This window comes from Schistocerca cancellata, chromosome 4 (assembly GCF_023864275.1).
Source record: "Schistocerca cancellata isolate TAMUIC-IGC-003103 chromosome 4, iqSchCanc2.1, whole genome shotgun sequence".
Taxonomy (NCBI): domain Eukaryota; kingdom Metazoa; phylum Arthropoda; class Insecta; order Orthoptera; family Acrididae; genus Schistocerca; species Schistocerca cancellata.
In genome coordinates this window covers 479,785,146-479,812,306 of record NC_064629.1, presented here as the reverse complement: position 1 = coordinate 479,812,306, position 27,161 = coordinate 479,785,146, and the positions used below count along the sequence as shown (strand labels likewise).

General features: G+C 42.4%; 1 protein-coding gene across 1 annotated transcript in view; it reads left to right on the top strand.

Moving 5' to 3' along the window:
- Positions 1-27,161, top strand: part of LOC126184270 (tachykinin-like peptides receptor 99D) — a 742,646-nt gene that overhangs the window by 509,819 nt on the left and 205,666 nt on the right. The window contains exon 5 of the mRNA XM_049926644.1: positions 19,305-19,447. Within this exon, the coding sequence (XP_049782601.1) occupies positions 19,305-19,447 (143 nt within the window). The remainder of the gene's footprint in view (positions 1-19,304; positions 19,448-27,161) is intronic.

Genomic DNA, 27,161 nt, shown 5'->3' with positions numbered 1-27,161 from the left:
AATCAAGTAACGCAAATGAAGCGATACTCCACAGACGCGCAATTTGAAGTATATCGTGAGGAACTGTGACAAAACCGTTTTGGAAATCAGCAAATATGGAATCAGTTTGAGATACCGTGTCGATATCACTCTACTTCGTCCGAATAAAGAACTAGCCGAGTTCCACAAGAACGACAATTTCCAAATCCTTGCCGCCTGTGACAATAGACCGTTACCTTTGACTTAATTTATAATGTTTGAACACAGTGTATGTTCCAAAGTCCTACTACCGGTCGACGTCAATGAATGGATCTGTGAAGGTGTTGATTGTGTCTTGCCACTGGTGTACTTCACATAACACCACAAACCCTTTACATTTTCTACAGGATTTCGAGACAGACTTTCGTGTCGGAAGCTGTTAAGACCATGTTGTATTGAAGGAAGTGGTTTCATTTTGGAACTACTAGGGCATATAGTTCACAGTCACCCTCATTTCATGCTACGTATCGCGAGGTAGACACGCGGTCTTGGGCGCCTTGCCATGGTTCGCGTGGCTCCTCCCGTCGGTGGTTCGAGTCCTCCCTCTGATATGGGTGTGTGTGTTGCCCTTAGTGTAAGTTAGTTTAAGTTAGATTAAGTAGTGTGTAAGCCTAGGGACCGAAGACCTCAGCAGTTTGGTCCTATAGGAACTTACCACCACCACCACCATGCGACGTATTTGAAAGCAGTTTCGCATTTTCCCTAGACGCAATCTCACCTCTCGAAACTTCCATGAAATCATAATGGTTAAACAGATTATAGGCCTAAATAACGGTCAAAAATAGGCCAAAATTTAATTATTTTATATCAAAAGTAATTCTGTCCCAGTAGTTTCGTAACAACTCAAGAAAGCAGTAGTACAATTTCATATTTATGACGCAATAAATTAAGATATACTTAGTCTCACAGCCAATAATCACTTCAATAAGATAACTTTAAAAAGACAACAAGTGAAAATCTCCTCCAATCACGTAGCCTTATCTTCCCGCCGTCTGATGCCTTGGACGCAGTTACTACTTGCCACAACACACTTCTTTCATAGAAGTACCTGATTGTACCACTATATGTCTCTATTGTCGAAACATCGGTAGTTTCACTCTAAAGACTCTGGTAGTTCAAATCCAAGTGAACCAAATGGTGGTTTGAGGCAGAAAACATTGGGGCTCAAAGTATTAACATAGTGTCGAGTTAGAAGGCAAGTTCTCCCTCAGACTCGAAGATGAAGCGTCGCATGATTAGGTCATCGATCATTTGACCATGCTCATTTTCTTATATCATGGGTCTTGCTCGACCTGCTTTCGAATAACACGTCGATGGACATCAGGAGGCCTGTCGACATCCGAGCCACATGATACCTCAAATTGTTCGATTCGTCGCGTTAAATGTTACCTCGCTTTTGAGTTCTAATTTAATACCTTAAGTTGTTGCATCGATCTCTTTATTATCTTTGTGAACAAAGAAGATCTTTAACTGAAATTCGATTACTCTAGGCGTAGGATCGACAACACTTGTGTTGGTTTGCTAAGAACTTGCTATATACAGTTTAATACCATGCTGTTAATACCCTCCTAGCTCAAAGCTGGGGACGTGCTTTTAGCAAGTTTCTAATTTAAAATTCATGGTGTCTTTCTTATGGAAGATATATGCACTAACTGTAAAACGTCGCAACACTAAGAAGGAGTTGTGCCGCATAAACGAAAGCTGATAGGCGTGTTTCTGCACATAAAAGACGATTTATATCCTTCGTACCGGTTACATAAGAGTAGCGCTAATAGCGCCACTATAAGGATGCAAATCAGGTTTGATTTAAATACAAGCCGCTACGGTCATGAACGTTAGTTACCTCTGAGACTGGACGTGACTTTGAGGCGACAAACACGCCATTATCAACAGCTCACTGAGTTTGAACGAGGTCGTGTAACTGGACTACCAGAAGCTGAAAGTTCCTTTTTCAATACTGCAGACAGACTAGGCAGGAATGCAGCCACTGTACATGACATCTGACAGCGGTGGTCACGAGAATATACGATCGCAAGAAAACCGTACTCCGGACGGCCACGTGGCAATACCGGGACTATAGTACGTCGTGTTCGGTATATGGCTCTGGCGCATCGTACTGTATCTGCAGCAGCAATCTGAGCAACAGTCAGTACAACTGTGACACAAAAAACCTTACAAATCGATATCTTCAAGAATAGCTCCAAGCCAGATGCCCTGTAGCGTGCATTCCAATGACCCCAAACCACCACCGTTTGCGACTTTAGTCACGTCAATCGAGATCTCATTGGAGAGCAAAGTGGATGTCTGTTATGTTTTCTGATGAAAACAGCATCAACCGGTTCCCAGTGATGGCCGTGTGTTGATTAGAAGGAGACCAGTTGAGGGCCTGCAAACAACGTGACTGCCTGCAGGACACACTGGACCTACACCTGAGGTTATGGTCTCGGGTGTGATTTCGTATGACAGCTAGAGAACTCTCGCAGTTACCCCACGTGCTCTGACTGCAAAATTGTACGTCAAGCCGGTGATTTGTGCGACCATTCATGATCATCATTCCAGGGGCTGTTTTCTAACACGACAATGCTCGCCCGTATACCGCTGTTGTAACCCAATATGCCCTACAGGGTGTCGATAGGTTGTCTTGGCCTGCTCGATCACTAGATCTGTCTTCAGTCGAGCACATACGGGACATCATCGGACGAGAACTCCAGCGCCATCCACAACCGGCATTAACCGTCCATGTATTGACCGACCAAATGCAACAAATCTGAAACTCTGTCCCACAAACTGACATCTGGCACCTTTACAACACAGTACATACTCAACCTTCTGCCAGTTACAACGATTATTAATCTACCTGCGTTTCACATTCGCAACGGCGTATCTCTTACTCACAGTAACCTGTGAACTCACAATGTTAATCACTTAAATATGTTGCCTAGACAAATGTATTACTGAAATTTCATTACTCTACATTAATGTTTTTTTAGTGTTGCGATGTTTCTTCCGTCAATGTAGATAACTGTAAAGTCTCCAGCTGTCATGTGCAAATGTATCCACGCGCTTAACGCTATACGATCGCTTCTATCGCGGAACACTTGCTCGTCCTTGAGAGCGCTGTTACTCGAATCCTGTTCGGTTTTGTTTCACGAGGTGTGCTGCAAATTCGTAAGTGCCAATTTAAAAGGAAAGCAGGGCTTTAAAGTTGGGGTGTAATTCAATTCCGTGCTGGCAGAAAAGAGGCCGGCTCAGTGGTCGTAACATTTAACAGCTGCGGCTGTTTTTATGTTCTAATGCCTTGGATAAGAGCAAAGTGTTTATTGCAGTCGTTCCAAGATCTTCCAGCCTCTTCTAGAGCATAAGAGTGTGTAACACAGCGGGATACGTATTATGGGGACCCGAACTGATAGTTTTAGTTCTTATTAAGTTCAGAACTTAGTTCTCCGCGGCGCCACATTTTGATAAATGTGTGAGGCATTTCCTGTCGCGTCAGATTTGAATATAAACTCCTTTTTACCTTGTGGTTTAAGGTTGGTGATATAGTGTAACTATAAAATTGATTACTATATTATGCGAACATCTCATTAACGAAGAGTACAGTTTCTATCCTGCTCCGTAGATTAATTCTTTACCAAACTACTTTAAGACGCATGCATCGACCGCTAAGAACCTTCTGAGGGTGAATTACATTTTACATCTTTCACTTCGCCATCGGCCTTGCCGCAGTGGTAACATCAGCTCCCATCAAATCACCGATGTTAATCGCTGACGGACTTGGCTAGCACTTAGATGGGTGACAATCCGGTCTGCCGAGCGCTGTTGGTAAGCGGGCTGCACTCAGCCATTGTGAGGCTATTTGAGGAGCTACTTGATTGAGAAGTAGGGCTCCGGTCCCGAAAACTGACAGCGGCCGGGGAAGCGGTATGCTAACAACATGCTCCTCCATATCAGCTTCCACTGACGCCCATCGCTAAGCATGACACGACGGTCGGTCGGTTAAGTTGGACCTTCAAGGTCCTATTCGGACGGAGTTTTCTTCATTTAAATTTCTCTTGTATTGTCTCCTGGCGATTAAAGACAGATATAAAACGTGCTTACTATATGGAATATGACAGAATGTTACGAAATATTATTTTCGTTTTAGGTACGTGAAATGTTGGTATATAGTAATTTTGTTGGTATTGTTGTATCGGGAAAAGACTTAGTCTCCAAAGAAAGTCAATTTGGTCAAATAAGTGAAGATGTGTTGATAAAGAGCTCTTTGGCATTCTGTTTTTGTGAGTATGGTTTATCATAACCTTGGACTGAGCAAAATGTTGTAAGAAGTGAGGAGAATGTATCCCAAGCTCACATCTGGCGTATTTTCTTACGGATGAGGTAAAATTCACTTTAATAGAATTAATAAAATAATAGATACTCAAGAATTAATAGGATAAAGTGAATAGTGCGTATACGAAACACGCCATTCTGCATGTGAATGACGATTTAATCCTGAAAGTAAATATTTAAAAAAACTGCTGGAAATATACCATTAAATCATCCAATGTTATACAGATTTTAACATTTTATGGGTTCTTATTCACACAGAGTAAATACCACTTCGCATCGTAAGTCTTATTTTATGTATTGTTCTGTACAGAGCCGATTTCGAATCGTCTATCTCATTCGTCAACTGTGAATTATCCACGTAGGTTATTAACGTATAATAAGTTGACAATGTTGATGGTCGAAACTAGTGCATAGAGTTTAAACCACAGTTTCAGTAACCAATGAATGGACATTCTGTTTTTGAACGTCCACAAAAATTACGAAGAGCTAGTATGAATAACTCCATTCATTCAATAACACTAATCTTTATACGAGTTGTTCGCATTGCCTTGCTGCTATCCAAACAAAAACTATGAATGCTGATCAAATAATTGGAAAAATGTTAATGGTGGTGGAATATCCCTTTAAAAAGGTAGACTCTTCAAGTTTCTCACACTAACAGCCAAGTCACTTTGCTCATTGACCGAGTGTGTTGCACGTGTAGTAATCCGTTCAGTGCACTTTATCCACGATTCTAATGGTGTGGATCCTCTGTGGACTACCTACATCGTATGACCATGGTGTGTAAGGGGCTTGAAAATACGGGGTTATTGAGAACCTTAGCAATGTTTTAAGGCGTATTCGGTAAGTTCCGTCATATTTGGGGCAAAATGAGAACCACTGTGAAAATCCGCTGGAAATTTGCACAGTTGTGTTGGGCACTGTCTTTAGTGTGCCTGTCGAACGCTTCAAGTCGCTCTTTTCAGTTATGATTGCAAAGAGATCACTTAGAAATGCCCAAGACAACAGTGTCTCACGCCTAGTATGTGGATCTGGTAAGAGATTTCGCCTCAAGCTACGCAGCCCACATAACTTAAATGTCATACATTACTTTCTTCAAGACAATTCTTAGCCCTCTTCTGCAGGAGCAATGAAGATGCTCCTGCAGCATTTTCGAGGGGAAGTGTTTGATCACGCAAAACATAGCCCTTTATTGGCTCCCTCCGATGTTCATCTCTGCTAACTTGAACCGCTAGCTGCGACGACAACATTATGGCACAAACAACGAAAGGGAGACCGGTGTAGAGAATTGGCGGAATACACAGGCGCAAGGGTATTGGAAAGTTAGTACAACGCCACGACAAATCTCTAAGTCGCAGCGGCAACTATTTCGCGGACCTTACTTTCAGAACAGCCCTCGTACGCAGAGTTTCCATTTTTCCTGTATATGAAGAAATGAAAACAGCTGGGACTGAAACAAGATCCAAAATTCAGCTTACGCCTCTTGAGGAGCGCCATTAAAGGTTATCCTCTTAACCATCCGCTTCCATACTCTCAGTACTCCTCATACGGGACACGTGGAACAGTTGGAAATTGAGTCAAGGACGTGGGTGGATGAATAATCCAGAGACATGCATCAATATTCCGCCGTATCATCATAAATTCTACACATGTTCAGATCATATGAGTCTCTTCCACCCCAGAAGTAGGGTTGAGTGGGTGAGGGTGAGTCAGAGAAATATTCCGTGGATCTATGATTCGTTGAAACAATCATTCGTTTCCTACATAGAGATTTAAAAACAGTTGTATCTGTTACTAGTTATCTCTGCTTGAACTTATTGAACTGCTGTCATTACTTGCCTTTGCTGGATTATACGAACTGGTGGCTTAACACTTAAACAAAGACATGTCGATAGGTTTAGTTCAAGTACAAGATTATCAACATAAACGTCGCTCGGATATCGAGCACTGAAAGCCAGTCTTGAATTATGCAGCGGCTATGCAAAGTACAGACGAGTATTGCGTGCATATTCCCGAGTGTTCTTTTCATGCATATATCTGGTGTTCGCTGAACGTTGTGGTGTCCATGGGGTACAGGAACACATCTTCTAGCTTTTCCTGTCTTCTCTGGTTTGTGTTCAGTGGTAGCTGTGGTGTCAGTTGTGTCCAGAAATGCAGGCTTGATATGGTCCACTGAACTGTGGTGGGTGTACCTTTAATCATCATGCGGAAAGTATTGGTGTCCCTACTGACTACCAGATATGGTCCGTCATAAGGTGGCTGCAGTGGTCTACGCACAGTATCATTGCATAAGAATACATGCGTGCACTTGTCTAGCTCCGCAAAAACGAACGAGTGTCTTCCAAGCTGGTTTCTAGGCATGCCTTCATCGAATCAAGTTCGTGGCCCAATGAGCTACATCTTTCTCCTACATCCTCACCAGATATCTCTTGGCAAAAGTCTGAAAACCCACCCTCCAGTTAATTTACTTGTCATATGCCTTGTGCCAGTGACGCACTTATAACAATTTTAAGTTTACTGTACCGTAGTAAATGTCATAAATACGACCAATGACAGAGTTTCTCTAACATTTGCCGTTACAGAAATTAATTATTGTATTAACAGATACTTAAGTTCTGTGTGTTCAGTCCCTTTTTTACAGCTTATCCCCGATGGATATGTTAGTGTGCTAGACACCTCCTGATTTAGAGAGCCACACAACTCGGTAAACTGCTATGAGCACTATGTGGCACGGCATACGCGCCGTTCAAGCACTTTCCAGGGATGACAACAACCTCCGGCCACAGTCTGATAGCCCTGTAGCCTACTGTTCAAGAAAGTATTGTAATGTCTCTACCTCTGCAATATTTAAATAGACTTTTTTAAAAGTTACATTGATGACCACATATGGAAGCTATTTTGAACAGTGGCTAGCCAGCTACATTTATCTGTTGCAGAATTTTAAATTTCTCCAATTATAGATATGACAAAACAAATATGTTACAGTTTTTTGTTTATGTGTGTGTGTGTGTGTGTGTGTGTGTGTGTGTGTGTGTGTGTCCACACAGTAGTCTGGGAAAAGATATTGTTGTATCGGGGGCCAACACCTACTCAGCTAGCAACATACATTACACCCATGTTACAAGGTCAATCGGCTTCCTAGCAGACGAGCCACAGAGGATGCCACGCTGCACATGGCTATAAGACGGCAACCTAAGCGCCGTCGGAGGTCGCTTGCCCCACGGACCTTTTGCTTACGCCGGCCACGTGACAGGATGTAGAACCAGCTGCACCCAGGCCGTCAAGGCTGTAGACTGGAAGGTGCTAGGCTCTGAGATTGCAGTTCATTCCGATTGGGCTTCCTGGGCCAGGCGCCAAATGCAGTATTCCATAAATCAGGAACTCATTATAGAGCCATCGCTTGTCGTCTTCGCAGATTGAGTCGGTCTTCGCGGCTTGGAACTTCTATTGTGGCTTTACCTTGAAGAAGAGGTGCTCACCATCGCCATGACTGGCAATCAGTCTCTGTAATATTTCTCTTGCTAATTACTGACATCACGCCTGACTTACACCATTGTGAATCATTTCTGGAGTTTGACTTTGGCTCGTCCACTCGGGCCCCTCACTTGTGTACGGCTCTTACTGACTGTGGTAATGCAATATTCATAATCGAAGTTTCTGCACTGGAAATGCCAATCATCCAAGCTACTGTGCAGCTTCTGTCGGAAATACATTATTTGTGTTCGTAATTATATAAGAGGCCTTTTGGTTTAATAGGCGTTTCACCACGAACTCAGGTGAAAGTGAGTTACCAGCCATCAGCTTATGCTATTTTGCTTGTTCATTAAATATTTTAAGAACTGTTGCAGTCAGTGTGTTTGGCATCTCCTCCTTTCTGAGCAGATGGTTTAGGTTTAATATGCTTTTAAGCATATTCTGCCTGGTATTTTCCCTCGTGCTGCCCTTGGCAGATACTTGTATTTTAATCCCAGTATAATTGTTTATAGTTTCACCACTTTAAGTCACATTCGTGACTTTTAGTGTGGATGCTAAATACCTTACAGTCATCATCATCAGGATCACGAAAATTCCAAAAATATCGCTTGAAGAAAAGAATTGGATGGATAAATGAAGATACATATACTCTACATCAAGATGTAGATGTAGATGAACGCACCTCAGACCTGTTACGGAGGAGTAAGCGTACAGCCTTGCGACAGCACCAAAATTCGCCTTCGGCCCAGGGATTTGCGACCACGCCACGGAACGCCAATCACCGTCAGGCAAGTGTCGACCGGCAAGGACGTCCGAATCCGAGGGCGCAGTGCCATCAGAGATCTCAGGCGATGCTACAGATTCCAGGGGGGCCAAAGCGATCTCCTCGGGTTTCCCAATGTCACCGCGACCAAGGGCAACAGCCTGAAGCTTGTCGACCACGGCCAACACAGCTTTCAGCTCTTTACGGACGGTGGCCAATTCCCCCTGAATCCATACACAACAGGCGCAGTCCCTATCCATCCCTAACAATTTTTCCCTCTCTTTTGTCTCACAACCCGTTCAAAACAAACAGATGACTGATGACTACGCGAATTTACACTATTCAGGTACTAAAACGCGATGCTACAAGGCTCAAATGCTATAGTACGCCCGAAATTTACGAATTAACTATGCAAGTACCCAAAAACACGCAAAGAAAATAAGAATAAAACCATGAGATAAATAAGTTAGCTCAGAGTATGACTTGCCGCTGGCTGGTGCTTATCCAACGGCGGCAGGGAGCTCTGGGGGCAGCATGGCTCATATTTCTGCAGGAGACTTCTAACGACTTGTTGAGTCCATGCACATCGAATTGCTGCACTATGCCGGCCAAAACAGGATGTGACGCCGTATTAGAAGGTTTCCCATGACTTTTGTCATCCCAGTGTAGACCTTGTGTTAGGTCGAGGGTTGATTATGGTTGCGTGGTGTACAGATTTTCTGGACTGTCATAACTAATGGTAAAGGATGTAGTTTACCCTGAGGGAATTACGTCGACCACGAGCCGTTTAGAAAGAGCTTGGTTCTCAGCTTTTGCGCAGATGCTAGCGAACCACCACTCCCTTTTGAAGTCCGCCGCTCGTGGTCTCGCGGTAGCGTTCTCGCTTCCCGAGCACGATTCCCGGCGGGGTCAGGGATTTTCACCTGCCTCGAGATGACTGGGTGTTTGTGTTGTCCTCATCATTTCATCATCATCCAGGAAAGTGGCGAAATTGGACTGAGCAAAGATTGGGTAATTGTACGGACGCTGATAACCACGCAGTTTAGCGCCCCACAAACCAAACATCATCATCATCATCACTCCCTTTTGAAAGAAGCTTCTCATGGTGTAACAACCTTAAAAGATCGATTCCGTGCCCCAAGCACTTACATATCTCACCTTTGATCGCCTACCCATGCAGCGATTTTTTAGTAATCGTCCACGAGCAATGAAGCCGTTTGGGAACTGTGCAGAAGGCCATATTTTTAATGGGGTATTGCGAATGTTAATGCTTTACGCCTAAGCTCACATAAATCAACACCATGGGTTTTTAAGAGGCACAGAATTATTTCAGTTTTTGCTAATTTTAGAAAATAGTGCACTCTATATGTAATATTCAAATTAGCAACGCAATTTCAAACGTATGTAAGTAGACGGTCTGATCAACAGCTTTCCCCGATCGTGTCTTCACGATCGACCGACTAGATATATTTACAGTACCCCTATTGAGTTATAGTCCGCAGCTCGTGGTCTCGTGGTAGCGTTCTCGCTTCCCGAGCACGGGGTCCCGGATTCAATTCCCGGCGTGGTCAGGGATTTTCACCTGCCTCGCGGTGACTGGGTGTTGTTGTGTCTTTATCGTCATCATTCATCCCCGTTGCGGTAGGAGGAAGGCAATGGCAAACTACCTCCACTAGGATCTTGCCTAGTAAGGGGGAGTAGGTCTTCCTCATCGCTCCCCTACGCTCTGTCAAGGAGTATGGGACTTCATCATCATTACTGAGTTATATGTGATTCAGTAAGCTATGAAACAAATAAGGTGAGCCTAAGGGAAGATGGTTCGCATCTGCTTCGATTTCCATGGAGCTCTCAGGCCCTTCAACAAATGTACCCGTTAGAAAAATCTGCTCTTTTGTGCTACTTTTTACACTATACTACTTATAAATGGGGAAAATATAAACCTAATTTTCTACCACATCTCAATCCTCCGTTTCTAAGGAACTGAACTGATCTTCAAGTACTAATTGTCTTCTAGCACTTCATTATCCAACGCCACAAATTTGTAAGGTCAGGTCTTACAAAAAATTGTGCATGTGCTGCTACCACAGTGTAATTACTGATTTAATAGCAGTGACCATATTATAAGCAAACAAGCCCTGTCACGGCAGAATCACGAAGCGTAGTGAAATAGTTCCTAATAAATCATAATAACATGCATAATTCGCTGAGTTTGGTCTAGAACAAGCTCTTTCTTCCACTGTTATGTCCACAAAATAAATTCTGCAGCTGAGAAACACGCGTTGTATTAACTGTCACTCGTAAGTAGTAATATAATGCAACTGAAACGTTTAATCGAAACTATTAAGGCCCAGATCCCTGTTGTTAGAGATGGAGTTGCTCAAATGAGTACAATGAAGCACAATATCCACAAATAATAAATGACTGAACTCTATGATACAGTGCCGAAGGGCAATGCAGCCATACAACAAAGTCAAAGACGTCACCTCCTATGCAACAGATGTAAGGAAAAGGAACATTACACTCACAGAACGTATTGAATCATGGTTATTGCATTTAGACCTAAACATAACACATAACACAAAACACTTGAGTTGTATGTCCAGTGTAGTGCTCTCCGAAAACTTATTTCATTAAGTGCCCTTAATGTACAGCGCTATGCGTTATTATTCCGTACAGAAAACTGATTTTAATGGTTTTGGATCTATAATAAATTTGAACAATAGTTTCAGCTGAGCATCATCTGTATTCAGTTTTTATAAACTGGCTCAGTACGAATATTTCAAGTTAAAAAACATATGAAGAACCGACTGAAGCAGCATGGGAATGCGTGCTCCTATGTCCAGTGCCGTGAATCAGCTTCAGTCGGCGCCTGCAGTCACAGGATTTTGAGGTAGTTCAACTGGCTCTAAAAACTATGGGACGTAACATCTGAGGTCATTAGTCCCTTAGACTGAGGACTACTTAAACCTAACTAACCTAAGGACATCACACACATCATGCCCGAGCCAGGATTTGAACCTGCGACCGTAGCGCAGCGCGACCGTAGGACTGAAGCGCCTAGAACCGCTAGGCCACAGCGGCCGACTTTTGAGCTATCTGTCGCTTGTTGGACACCAGAGGAGTACTACGGTATGAACTGGGGCATACTGCACAGACTCACGAGCATGTCCTGTAAGACGCACATCTATATTTTTCGCCCAGAAAAGGGCACGCTTTATCTTTGATGACCACTAGGAACCTCCGGTCTCTCCTGACGTCACGGAGCCGTCCGTCCTTGACAAACGCTCAGATGCGTGTCAAACTTCGGCCACTAGGTACTTCCCCTTCCACCCACTATCACGAATCACATATCTCTCTCACAGTGGGGTGCTGCGTATGGCCCTTCCCGTTAGTCATTTTAGTGAAACACACATGTGCCTTCTGGTTGGAATTCCATGGTGCCAAGGTATGTACATCTATGGCCTAGGGAAATACTAGCATTTCATTTATGCCTATTCAGTGACGTATGATTACTTTGATTTTAGGACTATCTTGAGGGCACGGTGTAACAGCAGAGAACCAGAACTCTAAGTTAGCAGCCGAGCCACTACATTTATTAAATGGTTGTGACTTACCCACTGGTTGTTAGGTAGCAATAAATTAATAAATCTGATAATTAATTTTAAATCACTTGGTCGCCATAAATTAACTGGTACATGGCAAATGCTTAGCACTCTTCAGAAGATAAAGCTCCGATTTTCTATATGAAGTTGCATGATACTACAGCAACTTGACGTCTACTACAGTTTAGACTAGCGGCTATATCTCTTTCTGGATTACGAAAACAGGTGGAAGTAGTGTCGACTATTACCTCACAGACGGACTTCCAACATTTCTGTAACCGTCTTTATGGTCAGCTTCATTGGAGGCCATACAAGATACTAAGATACTAAAAATAAATTATATCTAAGTGCACATCAAATTTCAGTTAGTTACATGACATGAATAAAATGTAATTTATCTATTATGGATGTTTAGCTACCTACACCCCTTTTGGAACACACAGAGTGATAATTACTAATGAAGACTTACGTATTTTTCTTCTGTCTGTTTCTTAAATTAGACCTTCACAGCTCGTTCATCAAACTGCGTCAGACAAATGGGTTGGATGTCACGTCACAGAGGAGCGTAAGACAAAAAGTCGGCCTCCAACATTCCATTCACACTCAGACGTTGAAAAATTGTGTGACTTTACCTTACGAATGCAACATACGCTTTCAGCCTATAGACAGTTTATCAAGTTTTGTTCCTAGAAAAAATATTTTGAGGGAATGTATTTATGACTGAATGCTGAAATTTTTAACTGTAGGAAACATTCATAGCAAGAAAAGGCGGTCCTATTTTCTAAAATTTATTAGCAGTTTTTACATTGTTATTAAACTATATCCTTTTATAATCGTTGTCATCGCCACTGATCCCAAAATATGATTAAACTTAGTACAAATTTAGATGTTGACCGGAGTTGTTAATTTATTTAAAAACCCCATATGCGAGTAATATACTTAGTGAACTCGGAAACTGCATAATATCCGTCACCCAGTAGCAGTAAGCAGCTTCATTTTTTGAAACGCTGCAAATACTCTAATTACTATAGTTTCCTCGTATTCCTTCCTGATCTGGATTGGCGCTAATGGAAATGGAGACTATGTTTTATAAAATTCTGTGTGACATGACAGATGTTCGAAGAGGAATTTAACCTCGGTAATAAATGTAAATGAAGGAAGCAAGAAAGAGTACCAATTCATGTCCCGTTGCCGTCGATATGTGCACGGATGTAATGCCAGTTGCAGCATCGGTGTGGAACTGAATGTACCATCGTCGATGAATGACAAAAATCTGAATCTATATGACAAGAGGGTTTTTTGGATTACGTTTCTCCTAAATATGAATCCACTACGTCATACGCATTGCTGGATGCAAATTTCGATTAGCCTACTGACACTTTAGTCACCATTTACAAAAATCGAAGCCTCTTAGACTCCTGCAACCACCTGACGATGATGATGACAACTTTGACAGAAGTATTGTACTCCAGGAAGCTAATATCTGGTTGTACACTTGAGAGCTTACCAAAATGTATCTCTATACGTCTCGAAGTCATTAAAGTATAGAATAGTGTAACTTAATGCTAATGTTCCAAAAGCGCACGACACAGAATAATAACTGGTAGGCTCAGCTGCCGATTGAGTGTGCAGCATTCAGCGCGTGTAGTCCTTGAGTAGCAGCAACAGTGAGGTTCTCTGACTGGTGTCTTCGTAGCACAGCTTGCCAGCATTGGTTCATTTTGGCCAGAAACTAACTGCAATTATGTCAGTTATGAAGGTGAACTGTCCCCATGATACACCTCGTTCAAAAACGGTTAGGTTATTGGACATGCAATCAATTTAGGCTACTGATAATAATATAACAATTCGATACTGACTTATGTGCATCGCTTTTAGGACGCTTTTCTGCGTTTGTCAGAAAGGCGAAAACAACACGGCGATAGTAGTAGGAGCTTCCATTCTCCATCGGCGTATTGCAGTATTTACATTGTTGTCACCCAACAACTGGTTGTTAGAGTACACAACACGTATCTAATTCAATATATTATGACACAGCGCCTAGCTCCAAAAAATTCTTAGACTTGCCACTTAGTTAGCACCGTGGTGGTATAGCTGGAAGCCTGATTTTACATATTCTCGAGCAGCGACAGATACCTGAAGGTCACATCCGACGTTACGGTCTTCTTCAAGTCTCCATAATTTTTTCATGATATCTGTGCAACGTAACGGTTCCCTCTGATGGTCATTCTTGTTTAATTTTAGAGATAGCCATTACCATTATGCCACAGAGAGCGATTACTCTCTTGCCTATGCAGCGTTGTCTGTGCGACTCAAATTCAATATTAAATTTGTCGGGTTGATTAGTAGTGCCACCTGCTCTGATCTGGTAATTTACAACTACCTGGGTAAAGTTTCGTAGCATTGTTATAGATTTTGGGGCGCCCGTAAGCAGCATAGAACGTTCATGAACACAAATCGGCGACATTTACTTTTCAAATATCCCTTCATTTCTTTTAGTACTACAGAAAACATTTCCTCTCATGAGTTGAAACGCGTAACTGATTTTATTCGTACTATCAGGATGGCTAGCTTCCATAACCGTTCTTTCTTAGGTGGCTGTCTGATACTCCCTATGGTCTGCTTGCGACACTCTGACTATGTATGGCTACTGAAGGATGATTCGTTGGCTTTCCACGGACAGCTACAGAAATAGAAATCCACACAGAGCGAGGCCCAATTGGCGGGGAAGGCGAACATAACTGGGGTACGACAGCAACCAAAGAGCTTGTTTGCTAACAACTGTTTCGCCTTTTCATTTATGTTTTATAGACCTGTACAATACTCGCAACCCAGATGACTAATCCAGTATTTCCACACCCCGTGACACGTAACAATCCTTTGTCGCGCCGCACGGTGATCACTGCAGAGGGCACGGAGCGTACGTTTACAGACGACTAGCAGCGCTCACCAAACCCTACGTCGGGAAGCTCGGGATTGATCCGACCTGGGAGGCTTTTCGAATGCCACGGGCACGGGATGAATTAATGCCCCCTCCTCCCCTTCTCTTTCCCTTACCTCGATATCAATAGTATATCAAGTAGCGATATGAATGTATTACAGGCGTTTGATATGTAGCTGTCTGTAGTTTCGTTCTTATTTGGTACTTATCAAGAAGACAACGACAAACATGTAGTTTACGGACTGTACTACCGGTTCTGTCAACTACCAGGTGGAAGTATGGAACCAGCGAAAGGGATATGAGTTAAGTTCTTGAGCTATGGTTTCCATTTGAGATTAATGATCAGCCTTTATCGAGTCGAAGGTCTGTTTATTAGAAAAAAATCCGACAACCGGAACTTTGAGTCGAATGACGCGTCCGTAGCGTGATCATTTGAGACCAAAACTTCTTCAGTTTTACAAGGCAGAGCAGAACTCGTCTCTCACTTAAACCCTGAAACAAATACTGTGCTTCACATGAACATTATTTTTACTGTAGCGCGGTAATATATATTAGGATAGATGGACGATAATCATAATTCTCTCCGTGAAAATACACTTCTGTAGAAAGGCTATTGCCTAAGTTTCCTGCCAGCACTGCGCTCCCTCAAATCATGTTCCTTGCCTGTTCCATTGGTGATTAGGATGAAATAAAACCCAATTAGACAATAGATTAATTTCGGGCAACGTGATATCGACACACAAATATATCTTTAGTGGAAGTGATGTAACGGACTACATACAGCATTCGGATTTATTGCACATAATTCAGTTACGTGGTGATTGGGCACTGAAGAATATTACTATGTGGCACTCAGCTGACAAACTGGGGTATGGGGAAATTCTCCGGAATTCTCAGAACAATTATACATAAACTTTGAAACGTCTGTGTAATTTACCATGACCATCTTTTACTTAATTTTTGCTTTGGAACAATCACGAATTTTTCAACATGGTCTCACATTGAAAACAAAATATTTAGAATAAGTAGAAAGTGGTCCCCTGACATGAAATGGTTTAAATTAGTGGAACAGCCATTTGAGTTAAAGTAGAGGAGTCTTAGTCTCTTGCATTCGTCAAATATAAAAACCGGCAGAGTGGGAACTGAGCACTGCCTACAGGGAAACATGGAATCCCTAGAAACCTTAAAAGTTACGAAAGTCACTTTTATGCCGAAGTACTTCCAGCTTATAGGTATTCATTCTTTTCGAAATTCCGAGCTCCATGCATTGCAGCGTAACAACGACTAGTAGAATATGAATCATCAGTGCACATCATTTTCTAGCACCAACAGGGAAATCCTTAACAAGGAATAAAGAGATCACACCAGAAGGAAATCAGCTTAAGAGTTTACAGATGCAATGTTGATTAATTTACCAGAAGTTGCAATGAGAGATCTCGATAATAATCTACTACTAGAATGTTTATAAGTGACTGCTGTTTTAATGAATGGTTACCGCACTGCCCCTCACGGGGCATTCCAAAATACCGTCAAAAGTGGAATACACATCACCAAACACTCCCTTATCATAGTTAGACTAAAACAAAAGCAACTAATAACGAAAAAATCCCAAAATTAACACATCCTGAAATCTTCCTCTCAAAACCAAATGACAGTTTTCCACAAAGTATGTCTCTCCGCTTATCGAGTCCATCGAAAGAATGTCTCAAAACGATCACCGCTAGCGAAAAAATTCATTGTGTTTGAAATGTTCAACCAGCTCTTCGCTAAGTTTCAACTGCTCTACGCTTCTGATCTCTTGCCTAACCTTTCCATCCTCGTCATGGACTGACGTTTTGTCATGTCCTGACACAGGATACAGGGAACATAGGGGGTTTAAGGTCAGCCTGAAATTTCCGAGCTGTGAGGAGTAAATGCAGAAACACGAATTCCCAGTGAAAGCACGTTGATGATTTGGATCAGTGCCAACCACGGTCACAGGGCACCTACAAGAGATGCAGATTCTGGGACTCGATAGGATGCTCGCAGCAGGAGAGTCACGGAAATCACGGGTCTGATTATCACTATTTATTTGTTATCAGTCAAGTTACTACAATGAAGGCTAGTTCCAAACATTAGAAAAAGCAAAGGAGTCGGTTGCACAACAGAAGTCAGTGTCTGAAGCCACGGGGGCGAGCGCTAACACAAGTAACGAACACTAGCTGCACGTTAAGTACAAGCCTGAGAGCAGCACTCCAAGTCAGTAAAACAGATATGTCGGAGCTTACCGAGGATACCTATGAGTGACACGGAGTCGGCGCCCCAGTGATCTGAATGAGAACTCTCTCTAAATACTAAAACTTGAGTTTTTAAACAATCGTGGTGGCGCGTCATTTCTCCCTTCTTACAGTCGACCCATCAATCCATCAGTCCGGCCAATCTGGTGAGTCATTCTGCACCACCATGGCGCCTCTGGTTAACCACATTTAGATTCCTCCGCTACTCCTGCCCGGCATGTAGGGATGCTTCTGGATTTTCCATTAACAAACTCCAAGTTTGGTATCAACAGCGTTCAACTGAAAGCTAAAAGTAACTGCCACTCCTAGCATGGCCAGCAACAACAGTGTTTTACGTCACTTGGCCCCGTCCTCCGCCCTTCTTTGGGTGGCGGCTGTTGTAGTAGCATTGTAACCTGTGTAAACCAGCTGATGTTGCAGTTATCAGGGGCAAATATCAAGCTTGCTGCCTCTGCTAAGACGTGCTTTTTCGTGGCCATCTTCCACAGTGACGCCATACGACCGCGTCTAGGCGGTGGATGGAATTACCAGTCCATTCTCCGAAGTGAAAATTCTACCCTGGGACAGTTGCACAGAGCGTCTGCAATTTTCACGGCTCTACTGTTACTATTTATCTCCGATAACCTGAACGCTACCACTTTTGTGTGCTCTCTGCTTTGTGTCTCTGATTTCCTACCTTGGAGTGTTCTTGATGGCTCCAAATAGCCGTAAGCGTAACAACGTACAAATCATCATGTCGTCAATATATGACAGTGTCTGAAACTACATTAGCCGGCGAACAGTTCCTCTTGTTGAAAAGTGTCTCGAAGAAACGCTTTTATATCCTTGTCAGGACCCCTGCCATTCTTCGTCACCTTCTACGTTTTCTCTTTTCAACTATCCACGCAATTACCCAACGACATTCAATCATGAAATACAGGATGAAGGAAAAAAATATCCACTATGATAAGTGACATGAAAGAAATAACTTGGTCGACCTCTCTTCCTGAAGTTTAGCGCTGTCTTTTCAGAGTAAACTACCATGGCAGAACCGCAAAGGGTGCAACCAATATGTCGCACAAGTGAAAAAAATAGGTCATGTTGCAGGAAACGAACTGATGGTATCCTTTTGCTATTTATGAGAGGTCATTCCGGACAGAACACTACCGAAATCGGACGTTGGGTGGACTGGACGCGGTGTCATATCAAGATTCCGATTCAAGTGATTTAGGAAAACTGTGGAAAACCTATATAATTATGTAGGAGAAAATTTGTCATGACGAAATCACTATAAAATACTCTATGTCCTCTTGCCTTTCAAGTTTAAGTAAATAGTCGAGCTTTCGCCGAAGTCCTCTGTCGTCACCGTTAGAAGCTCCTTTCTAGGGACTGATACTGTGATGGTCTTCTGTAACAAATTGTTGTATCATGATTGGCTAGACTATGTGATAGTGACGCTATAATGAAATGAACGCAAAGCAGCATTGGCTCAAAAGGCTACTCGCTGATACGAATAGTCTGTCTTATACACAGCGACTTACTAGTAACTGTTACTGGGCCTCCGTGAAAAGCTTTTGTGTCGTGACTGACCACACCATGTGACCCTGACGTTATAAAGAATTAAAGACAAAGCAGTATGGTCTGACGAGGTACGAATCCGGCTGCTCGCTGATACGAGTAATTCGTCTTGTACACAGAGCGACCTCGTTCGGAATGTTCCTAATGTAATGAATTTCCAATCCACAATACCTCATTCGTAACAAGAATGGCACATGACCCCCATAAAATTCCAAGTGGTCTAATGATTAATTCTACTTTTTGGTTACGAATCGATTTACAGGTTGGCAGTGAACGTGAATCTTTCATAGAGCAGACTGTGTCTTGCAAGACTTCATCATCTACTGTGCTGTCTCCTGTTGCAGATTCCGTCGGGGCTTCAAACAGTTCTTCTCATGGTGCCCGTTTGTGCACGTCCCGCCGGAGACGCTGTCTCGACGTGAAGCTGTCACGTCTCGCTACAGCTACTCAGGCTCCCCGGAGGCGCAGTGTCGCATCATGAGGAATGGTGAGTCCTCATCTGTTATGTCTGCTCAGCTCATGAGAGTTTAAGAGACGTTAAAGTTCAACATTGGAATTGCTCGTGTAAACAAGAGAGTGCCCAATCAAGAGGTACCAGAAATTAAATTATTAAATTCTGATGTGATGGGCACCAAATAAAAACGAAATTTAAAAATAGGTTTTACAGTAAAAATGTGATTATAAATTGAGTTTCAGTAACAGTGTGAAGTAGTCTACACTGTACAAGGGGTAGAAAATGAAGAAGACGCAGATGGAAAGAGAGTAATTAGACTTTTCATTATTTCAAATGTAATTACCATAACTGTTAATACAGTTGTTCAACTGTGAGATTTTCATGGAAAATTTTTTGCGGTTGCCTACGGAACAGTGATTGTACCCAGGACGCATCTCTTCGTCCGAAGCAAATCGATGGCGCCGGCCCACATATTGCCACCACTGTTTCGACTACGCTGCCGGCGTTTTGGTGGGAAGCATTTACGCATAGCCCTATCTCTCCCCACGAGATTCCCATAGTTGGGGAGCCCTGAAGAAAGACATTGGTGCCGTCGATTTACTTTGGACAAAGAAGTATACACCTAAAAACAATAATGATTCAGTAATCTGACTTCCCAACCTATAATTACTGAATCAAATTGATTAATTAAATCGGTCACTGCAAATTTTCAAGAAGATACACTATTTCATAATACGTTTTCTGACACCAGGCTCAAAATGACTTACAAGTTCGTGACACGCTCCATCGGTAAGGTGGGAATTCAATATGGTGTTGGATCACCCTTAGTCTTGATGACAGCGTCCACTCTCGCAGGCAAACGTTCAATCAGGTGCTGGAAGGTTTCCTGGCGAATGGCAGCTCGTTCTTCACGGAGTGTTGCACTGAGGAGAGGTATCGATGTCGCTCGAAGAGGACTGGCACGACGACGGCGTTCCAAAACATCCCAAAGGTGTTCGATAGGATTCAGGTCAGGACTCTGTCCAGATCAGTCCATTACAGGGATGTTATTGTCGTGTAACCACTCCGCTACAGGCCGTTCATTATGAACCGGTGCTTGCTCATGTTGAAAGATGCAGTCGCCATCCCCGAATTGCTCTTCAACAGTTGGAAGCAAGAAACTGCTTAAAACATCAATGTAGGCCTGAGCTGTGATAGTGCCACACAAAACAACAACTGGTGCAAGCCCCTTCCATGAAAAACACGACCACACTATAACACCACCGACTACGAATTTTACTGTTGGCACTACAATCGCTGGCAGGTGACGTTCACCGGGCATTCGCCATACCCACACCGTGCCATCGGATCGCCAAATTATGTACTGTCATTAGTCACTCCACACAACGTTTGCCACTGTTCAATATGCCCATGTTTACGATCCTTAACCAAGCATAGCGTCGTTTGGCATTTACCGGCGTGATGTGTGTGGCTTATGAGCAGCCGCTAAACCATGAAATCAAATTTTTCTCACCTCCGGCCTATCTGTCATAGTACTTGAAGTGGATCCTAATGCAGTTTGTAATTCATGTGTGATGGTCTGGGTAGATGTCTGCCTATTACACATTACGACCCTCTTCAACTGTAGGCGATTTCTCTCAGTCAACAGACGAGGTGGGCCTGTACGCGTTTGTGCTATATGTGTTCCTTGAAGTTTCCACTTCGCTGTCACGTCGGAAAAAGTCGACCTATGGATGTTTAGTAGTGTGGAAATTTCACGTATAGACGTATGACACAAGTGACACCTAATCACCTGACCACGTCCGAAGTCCGTGGGTTTTGTGGAGAGCCCCCTTCTGCTCTCTCACGATGTCTAATGATTACTGAGGTCGCTGATATGGAGAACCTGGCATTAGATGGCAGTACAATGCACCTCATATTAAAAACGTTGGTTTTGGGGGTGTCCTTCGTAGCAGCGCACTGAGTAACTGGGTGGAAAGTTCAGAAATGTTGACTGATAAAAATAATTAGCAACTAGCTAGTAAAATTCTTCTTCGTTGTTTCTCGTGGTTCATGTATGGGGGCCTTCTGCCTCTCTTTCCTGTAGAATATTGACAAAATATTTGAGTCACAGGTTTTATCTTGTTGTATCAATTATAATCAAAAGACGAACATTGTACAGTTTTCACACTGTTGATATATTCTTGAAATCATTTCACAAATTTTAAATAACACTTTCGTCGTTCAACATTATAGAACGATAGCTTTGAGCATTGTTATTTAGACAGAATCACCAATACTCACCCATCTTGACTGTACGGGGCCATACAAAACTTTTCTCAGCAAACTATTGTACAGCAACTAACTTACTTTACCTACACTATGTGATCGAAAGTATCCGGACACCTCCAAAACCATACGTTTTTCATATTAGGTGCATTGTGCTGCCACCCACTGCCAGATACTCCATATCAGCGATCTCAGTAGTCATTAGACATCGTAAGAGAGCAGAATGCGGCACACCGCGGAGCTCACGGACATGGAACGTGGTGAAATGATTGGGTGTCACTTGTGTCGCGAGATTTCCACACTCCTAAACATCCCTAGGTCCACTGTTTCCGATGTGATAGTGAAGTGAAAAACTTGAAGGGCACGTACAGCACAAAAGCGTACAGGCCCACCTCGTCCGTTGACTGACAGAGACGACCGACAGATGAAGAGGGAAGTAATGTGTAGTAGGCAGTCACCTATCCAGACCTTCACACAGTGATTTCAAGTTGCATCAGGATCCACTGCAAGTACTATGACAATTACGTGGGAGGTGAGAAAACTTGGATTTCATGGTCGAGCTGCTGCTCATAAGCCACACCTCACCGCGGTAAGTGCCAAACGACGCCTCGCTTGGTGTAAGGAGCATAAACATTGTACGACTGAACATTGGAAAAACGTTGTGTGGAGTGGCGAATGACAGTACACAATGTGGCGATCCGATGGTAGAGTGTGGGAATGGCGAATGCCCAGTGAACGTCATCTGCTAGCGTGTATAGTATCAACAGTAAAATTTGGAGGCTGTGGTGTTATGGTGTGATCGTGTTTTTCATGGAGGGGGCCTGCATCTCTTGTTGTTTTGCTTTGCACTATCACAGCACAGGCCTAAATTGATGTTTTAAGCACATTTTTGTTCCCCACTGTTGAACAGCAACTCGGGGATGGCGATTGCACCTTTAAACACAATGGAGCACCTGTTCATAATGAACAGCCTGTGGCGGACTGGTTACACGACAATAACATCCCTCTAATGGACTGGCCTACACAGAGTCCTGACCTTAGCCCTATAGAACACCTTTTGGATGTTTTGGGACGCCGACTTCGAGTCAATCATCACCCACTGACACCGATACCTCTTCTCAGTGCAGCACTCCGTGAAGCATGGGCTGCCATTCCCCAATAATCCTTCCAAGCACCTTACTGAACATATGCCAGCGGGAGTGGAAGCCGTTATCAAGGATAAGGGTGGGCCAACACCGTGTTCAATTTCAGCATTACCGATGCAGGGCACCACGAACTTGTAAGTCATTTTCAGCCATGTATCCGGATACTTCTGATCACACAGAGCACTGAAAGTCCATAGGCTGTTAAATACTTATATAACATAGATAAAAACACATTGGTCAAAGATAATTAAATTTTTCCATGCTTACATACCTGTCTGACATTTACATTCATCAAAATAATCAAAACAAATTTATATAGGAAATATTTACAAAATATATGGTAGCTGAACATAGAACATGATATAGTAGCTGTACATAGAACATGATATAGTCCGACCAGTTTCTGTACAGTAGGTCCAGTTAATTTTTTTCCCATCTGCCTCGTTTTCATTTCACTGCCACTTATACATTTTGCAGCAGCTAAAACGTCTCTCGTCAAGACTGCTTCGTATTTATTTCTCAAAGATGCGTTACGAAAACGACATATATAAAAGGAATTTTATTTCCGGCAACGATAAAAGTAATCATAAACAGACTACTTTAGGCAGTAACTGACATATCAAGATCTGAGGAGAGAAACACGTAATTTAAGTCTTACGTGATATAATGTAAGACACTTTTAAACATGTTCCGGTGTAGCACCATAATTATTTCGAGATAAGAGATAGATATTCAAATATATTAAGTACATAAATTAAAAGGCTTCAAACGGAAATATCGGTGAGTTACGGAGCCCATGGGCTATTTGTACAAGCGTCAAATCGTTTTCTGTGACCCGGAAAATGTGTGACTTTATCTGAAAGTACTATTGTATATATTTTACTTGGTAGCTGATAATTCCACAAACAACGTTTGAATATAAGTACGATAGGATTTTGAAAATAATAGTAATAATTTGCAAAAAAATAACCATGTAAAACTTTGTTCAGGTTTCAAACTTTGGAAATAACTTAGGCATGAAAACTAAAACAAACAAATATTAGCAATTAACGAATGCACAGACTGATGTTTGGAAGTCGTCGACGCTATTTCTGACTGTCAGGAATCACATTGGTTTCAGTTGTTACCCTGTAGGTGTTATGAGACCTGCAGCAGGTCTTAAGCCGCCAAAATCAACCCACTGTGTGCTGCCTTGGTATAAGGATACTAGTTAGGATGCAAACATTAATTTTGACTGTAATCAGATGCCTTCCAAGAATCTGATAAATGTCTGATAGGTTTTTTTTCTTTCGGCCGACTCTTACAATATAAAGGTAATTTAAATTTACTTCAGAATATTTGTAGATTTTTGGGTCCCCTTTCGAACGTATCCGCGATAGATCACCATTCGACAGTGATATTCGAACAGAAACCATCGGGTTCTAAAACTTCCAATAAATGCAGTTTTTTATTGCAGAAAATATCGATTCCGATATTATAAAGTCGTGTGCAGTGCTGCAAATCTGTGTGAAGCGTTCATATTTGTTATAACAACAGTTTTTAGCATCGTTCACATTTGCAATACTGAATGCAGCCACATCTGCTACTATTTTGAAGTTTATCTCTGCCAGTTCCTTAAATATAGATTGCAGAGTAGTGAAATAAGTGTAGATGCAATAGGGAGGCTATCCTAATGATAAGTAATCAGTAGTTCACTATTTGTGTATAGTTTACTTTCTAAATATGTAACGGAATGCTTGTCTTCTACCGTAATTCTCAGGTACCATACTGGAGAGATGTACATGCGTCATCTGTTGGTGAAACGTGTTTATTATTTTCATTATGCACAGTACCCGCTGTTGTTTTTGGGCGGATTTCAGGAAATGATTCGACGTTTGCAGAACTGATTGTGGAGCTCATCATTTCCGGAATCCGATTTATCTTGGCAGTCTACGTTACGATTTAAAATACGTATACATGTTGTCTTACCTTTATTTGATTCATCGATATATCCGTGTGTAAAAACAACTGCTTTTCTCCTTCGTTAGTGCACTTTTCATGGGATTCATCGTCACCTGCTAGAGTCACCAAAAACTTGTTTAAAACGTTTATGAACTACACAGCCGTTATCACGAGAGACCAACTATTCATAAATAGTTTCGATCGCTGATGGTCTTAGTCAGCTACAGTTATGACATGCTTTTTGACGTATGGTGTTCTACTTTAGCTATTCGGCAATATATTAAACACCTTTTCGTTGTTCGCTGACATGGAACGTGAATCATGTACTCGATACCAGTGATATAAAGAAGTATTACGATTCACGCGTCTCCTCCTTTGATCATCTCACATTCGATCATAGTCTCATCATACAGTATGACAGTGGTGTAAATTACACTTTTATGTACACTGCTGGTCTTTAAAATTACTACACTAAGAAGAAATGCAGATGATAAGCGGGTATTCATTGGAGAAATTATTATACTAGAACTGACATGTGATTAAATTTTCACGCAATTTGGGTACATAGATCCTGCGAAATCAGTACCCAGAACAACCACCTCTGGCTGTAATAACGGCCTAGATACGCCTGGGCATTGAGTCATACAGAACTTGGATGGCGTCTACAGGTACAGCTGCCCATGCAGCTTCAACACGATACCACAGTTCATCAGGAGTGGTGACTGGCGTATTGTAACGAGCTAGTTGCTCGACCACCATTGACCAGACGTTTTCAACTGGTGAGAGATCTGGAGAATGTGCTGGCCAGAGCAGCAGTCGAACATTTTCTGTATCCAGAAAGGCCCTACAGGACCTACAACATGCGGTCGTGCATTATCCTGCTGAAATATTGCGTTTCGCAGGGATCGAATGAAGGATAGAACCACGAGTCGTAACACATCTGAAATGAAACGTCCACTGTTCAAAGTGCCGTCAATGCGAACAAGAGGTGACCGAGACGTGTAACCAATGGTACCCCAAACCATGACGCTGCTTGATACGCAAGTTTGGCGATGACGAAAACACGCTTCCAATGTGCGTTCACCGCGATGTCGCCAAACACGGATGCGACCATCATGATGCTGTAAACAGAACCTAGATTCATCAGAAAAATTCGTCGTTGAGTTCACAGGCGCTCCTCTTTCTAATGCAGCGTCAAGGGTAACCGCAGCCATGGTCTGCGAGCTGATAGTCCATGCTACTGAAAACGTCGTCGAACTTTTCGTGCAGATGGTTGTTGTCTTGCAAACGTCCCCATCCGTTGACTCAGGGATCGGGACGTATCTGCACGATCCGTTACAGACATGCAGATAAGATGCCTATCATCTCGACTGCTAGTGATACGAGGGCGTTGGGATCCAGCACGGTGTTCCGTATTACCCTCCAGAACCCACCGATTCGATATTCTGCTAACAGTCATTGGATCTCGACCAACGCGAGCAGCAATGTCGCGAAATGATAAACCACAATCGCGATAGGCTACAATCCGACCTTTATCAAAGTCGGAAACGTGATGGTATGCATTTCTCCTCCTTACACGAAGCATCAAACATCGTTTCACTAGGCAATGCCGGTCAACTGCTGTTTGTGTATGAGAAATCAGTTGGTAACTTTCATCGCGTCAGCACGTTGTAGGTGTCGCCAACGGCGCTAATCTTCTGTGAATGCTCTGAAAAGCTAATCATTTGCATATCACAGCATCTTCTTCCTGTCGGCTAAATTTCGCGTCTGTAGCACATCATCTTCGTTGTGTAGGAATTGTAATGACCAGTAGTGCAGATATTTACTCCGTGCAACTTATCGCTATTTACTGACCGCCAAAAATGTTCATAGACTCTCTCCAAGCTGCTGCTTACTATATATCCCAAAATCGTTTCATTTAGAAAAGAAGTTACAACTTGACTTACGTAATGTATTTCCTTTTTCTTAAAATTATCTTTTTTCGAGCTTAAATAAGTAGCATGTTTATTTTGGTCTAGTTACTGCACGTAATATCGCTTACTACTATGCGCGTTACCAAGTAACTATTTTAATATTTTCTGCATTTATCGTCACGAACGTGTGTTAGAGAGTATGACGAAAAGGTGTCTGCCTTTCAGAAAAAAGTGATCCACTCGAAAAAGTGCCTTGTTTCCGACTTAAACATCTATTACGTCAATATACTTATTCAACATTTTCCCTGTAGGCAGATTCCATTCCTCAACTGTAACTCTTGAAAGTCTGCAAAATACCCAACTGCGATTTCTTTAATCTCTTCATGGGACCGAAATAACCGTTAATCTCTTAGTTGTGTTCCTAGAATGAACTCATAGTATGCTTAATTGGAAAAAACTAGGTATTTACTTCAACTTTTA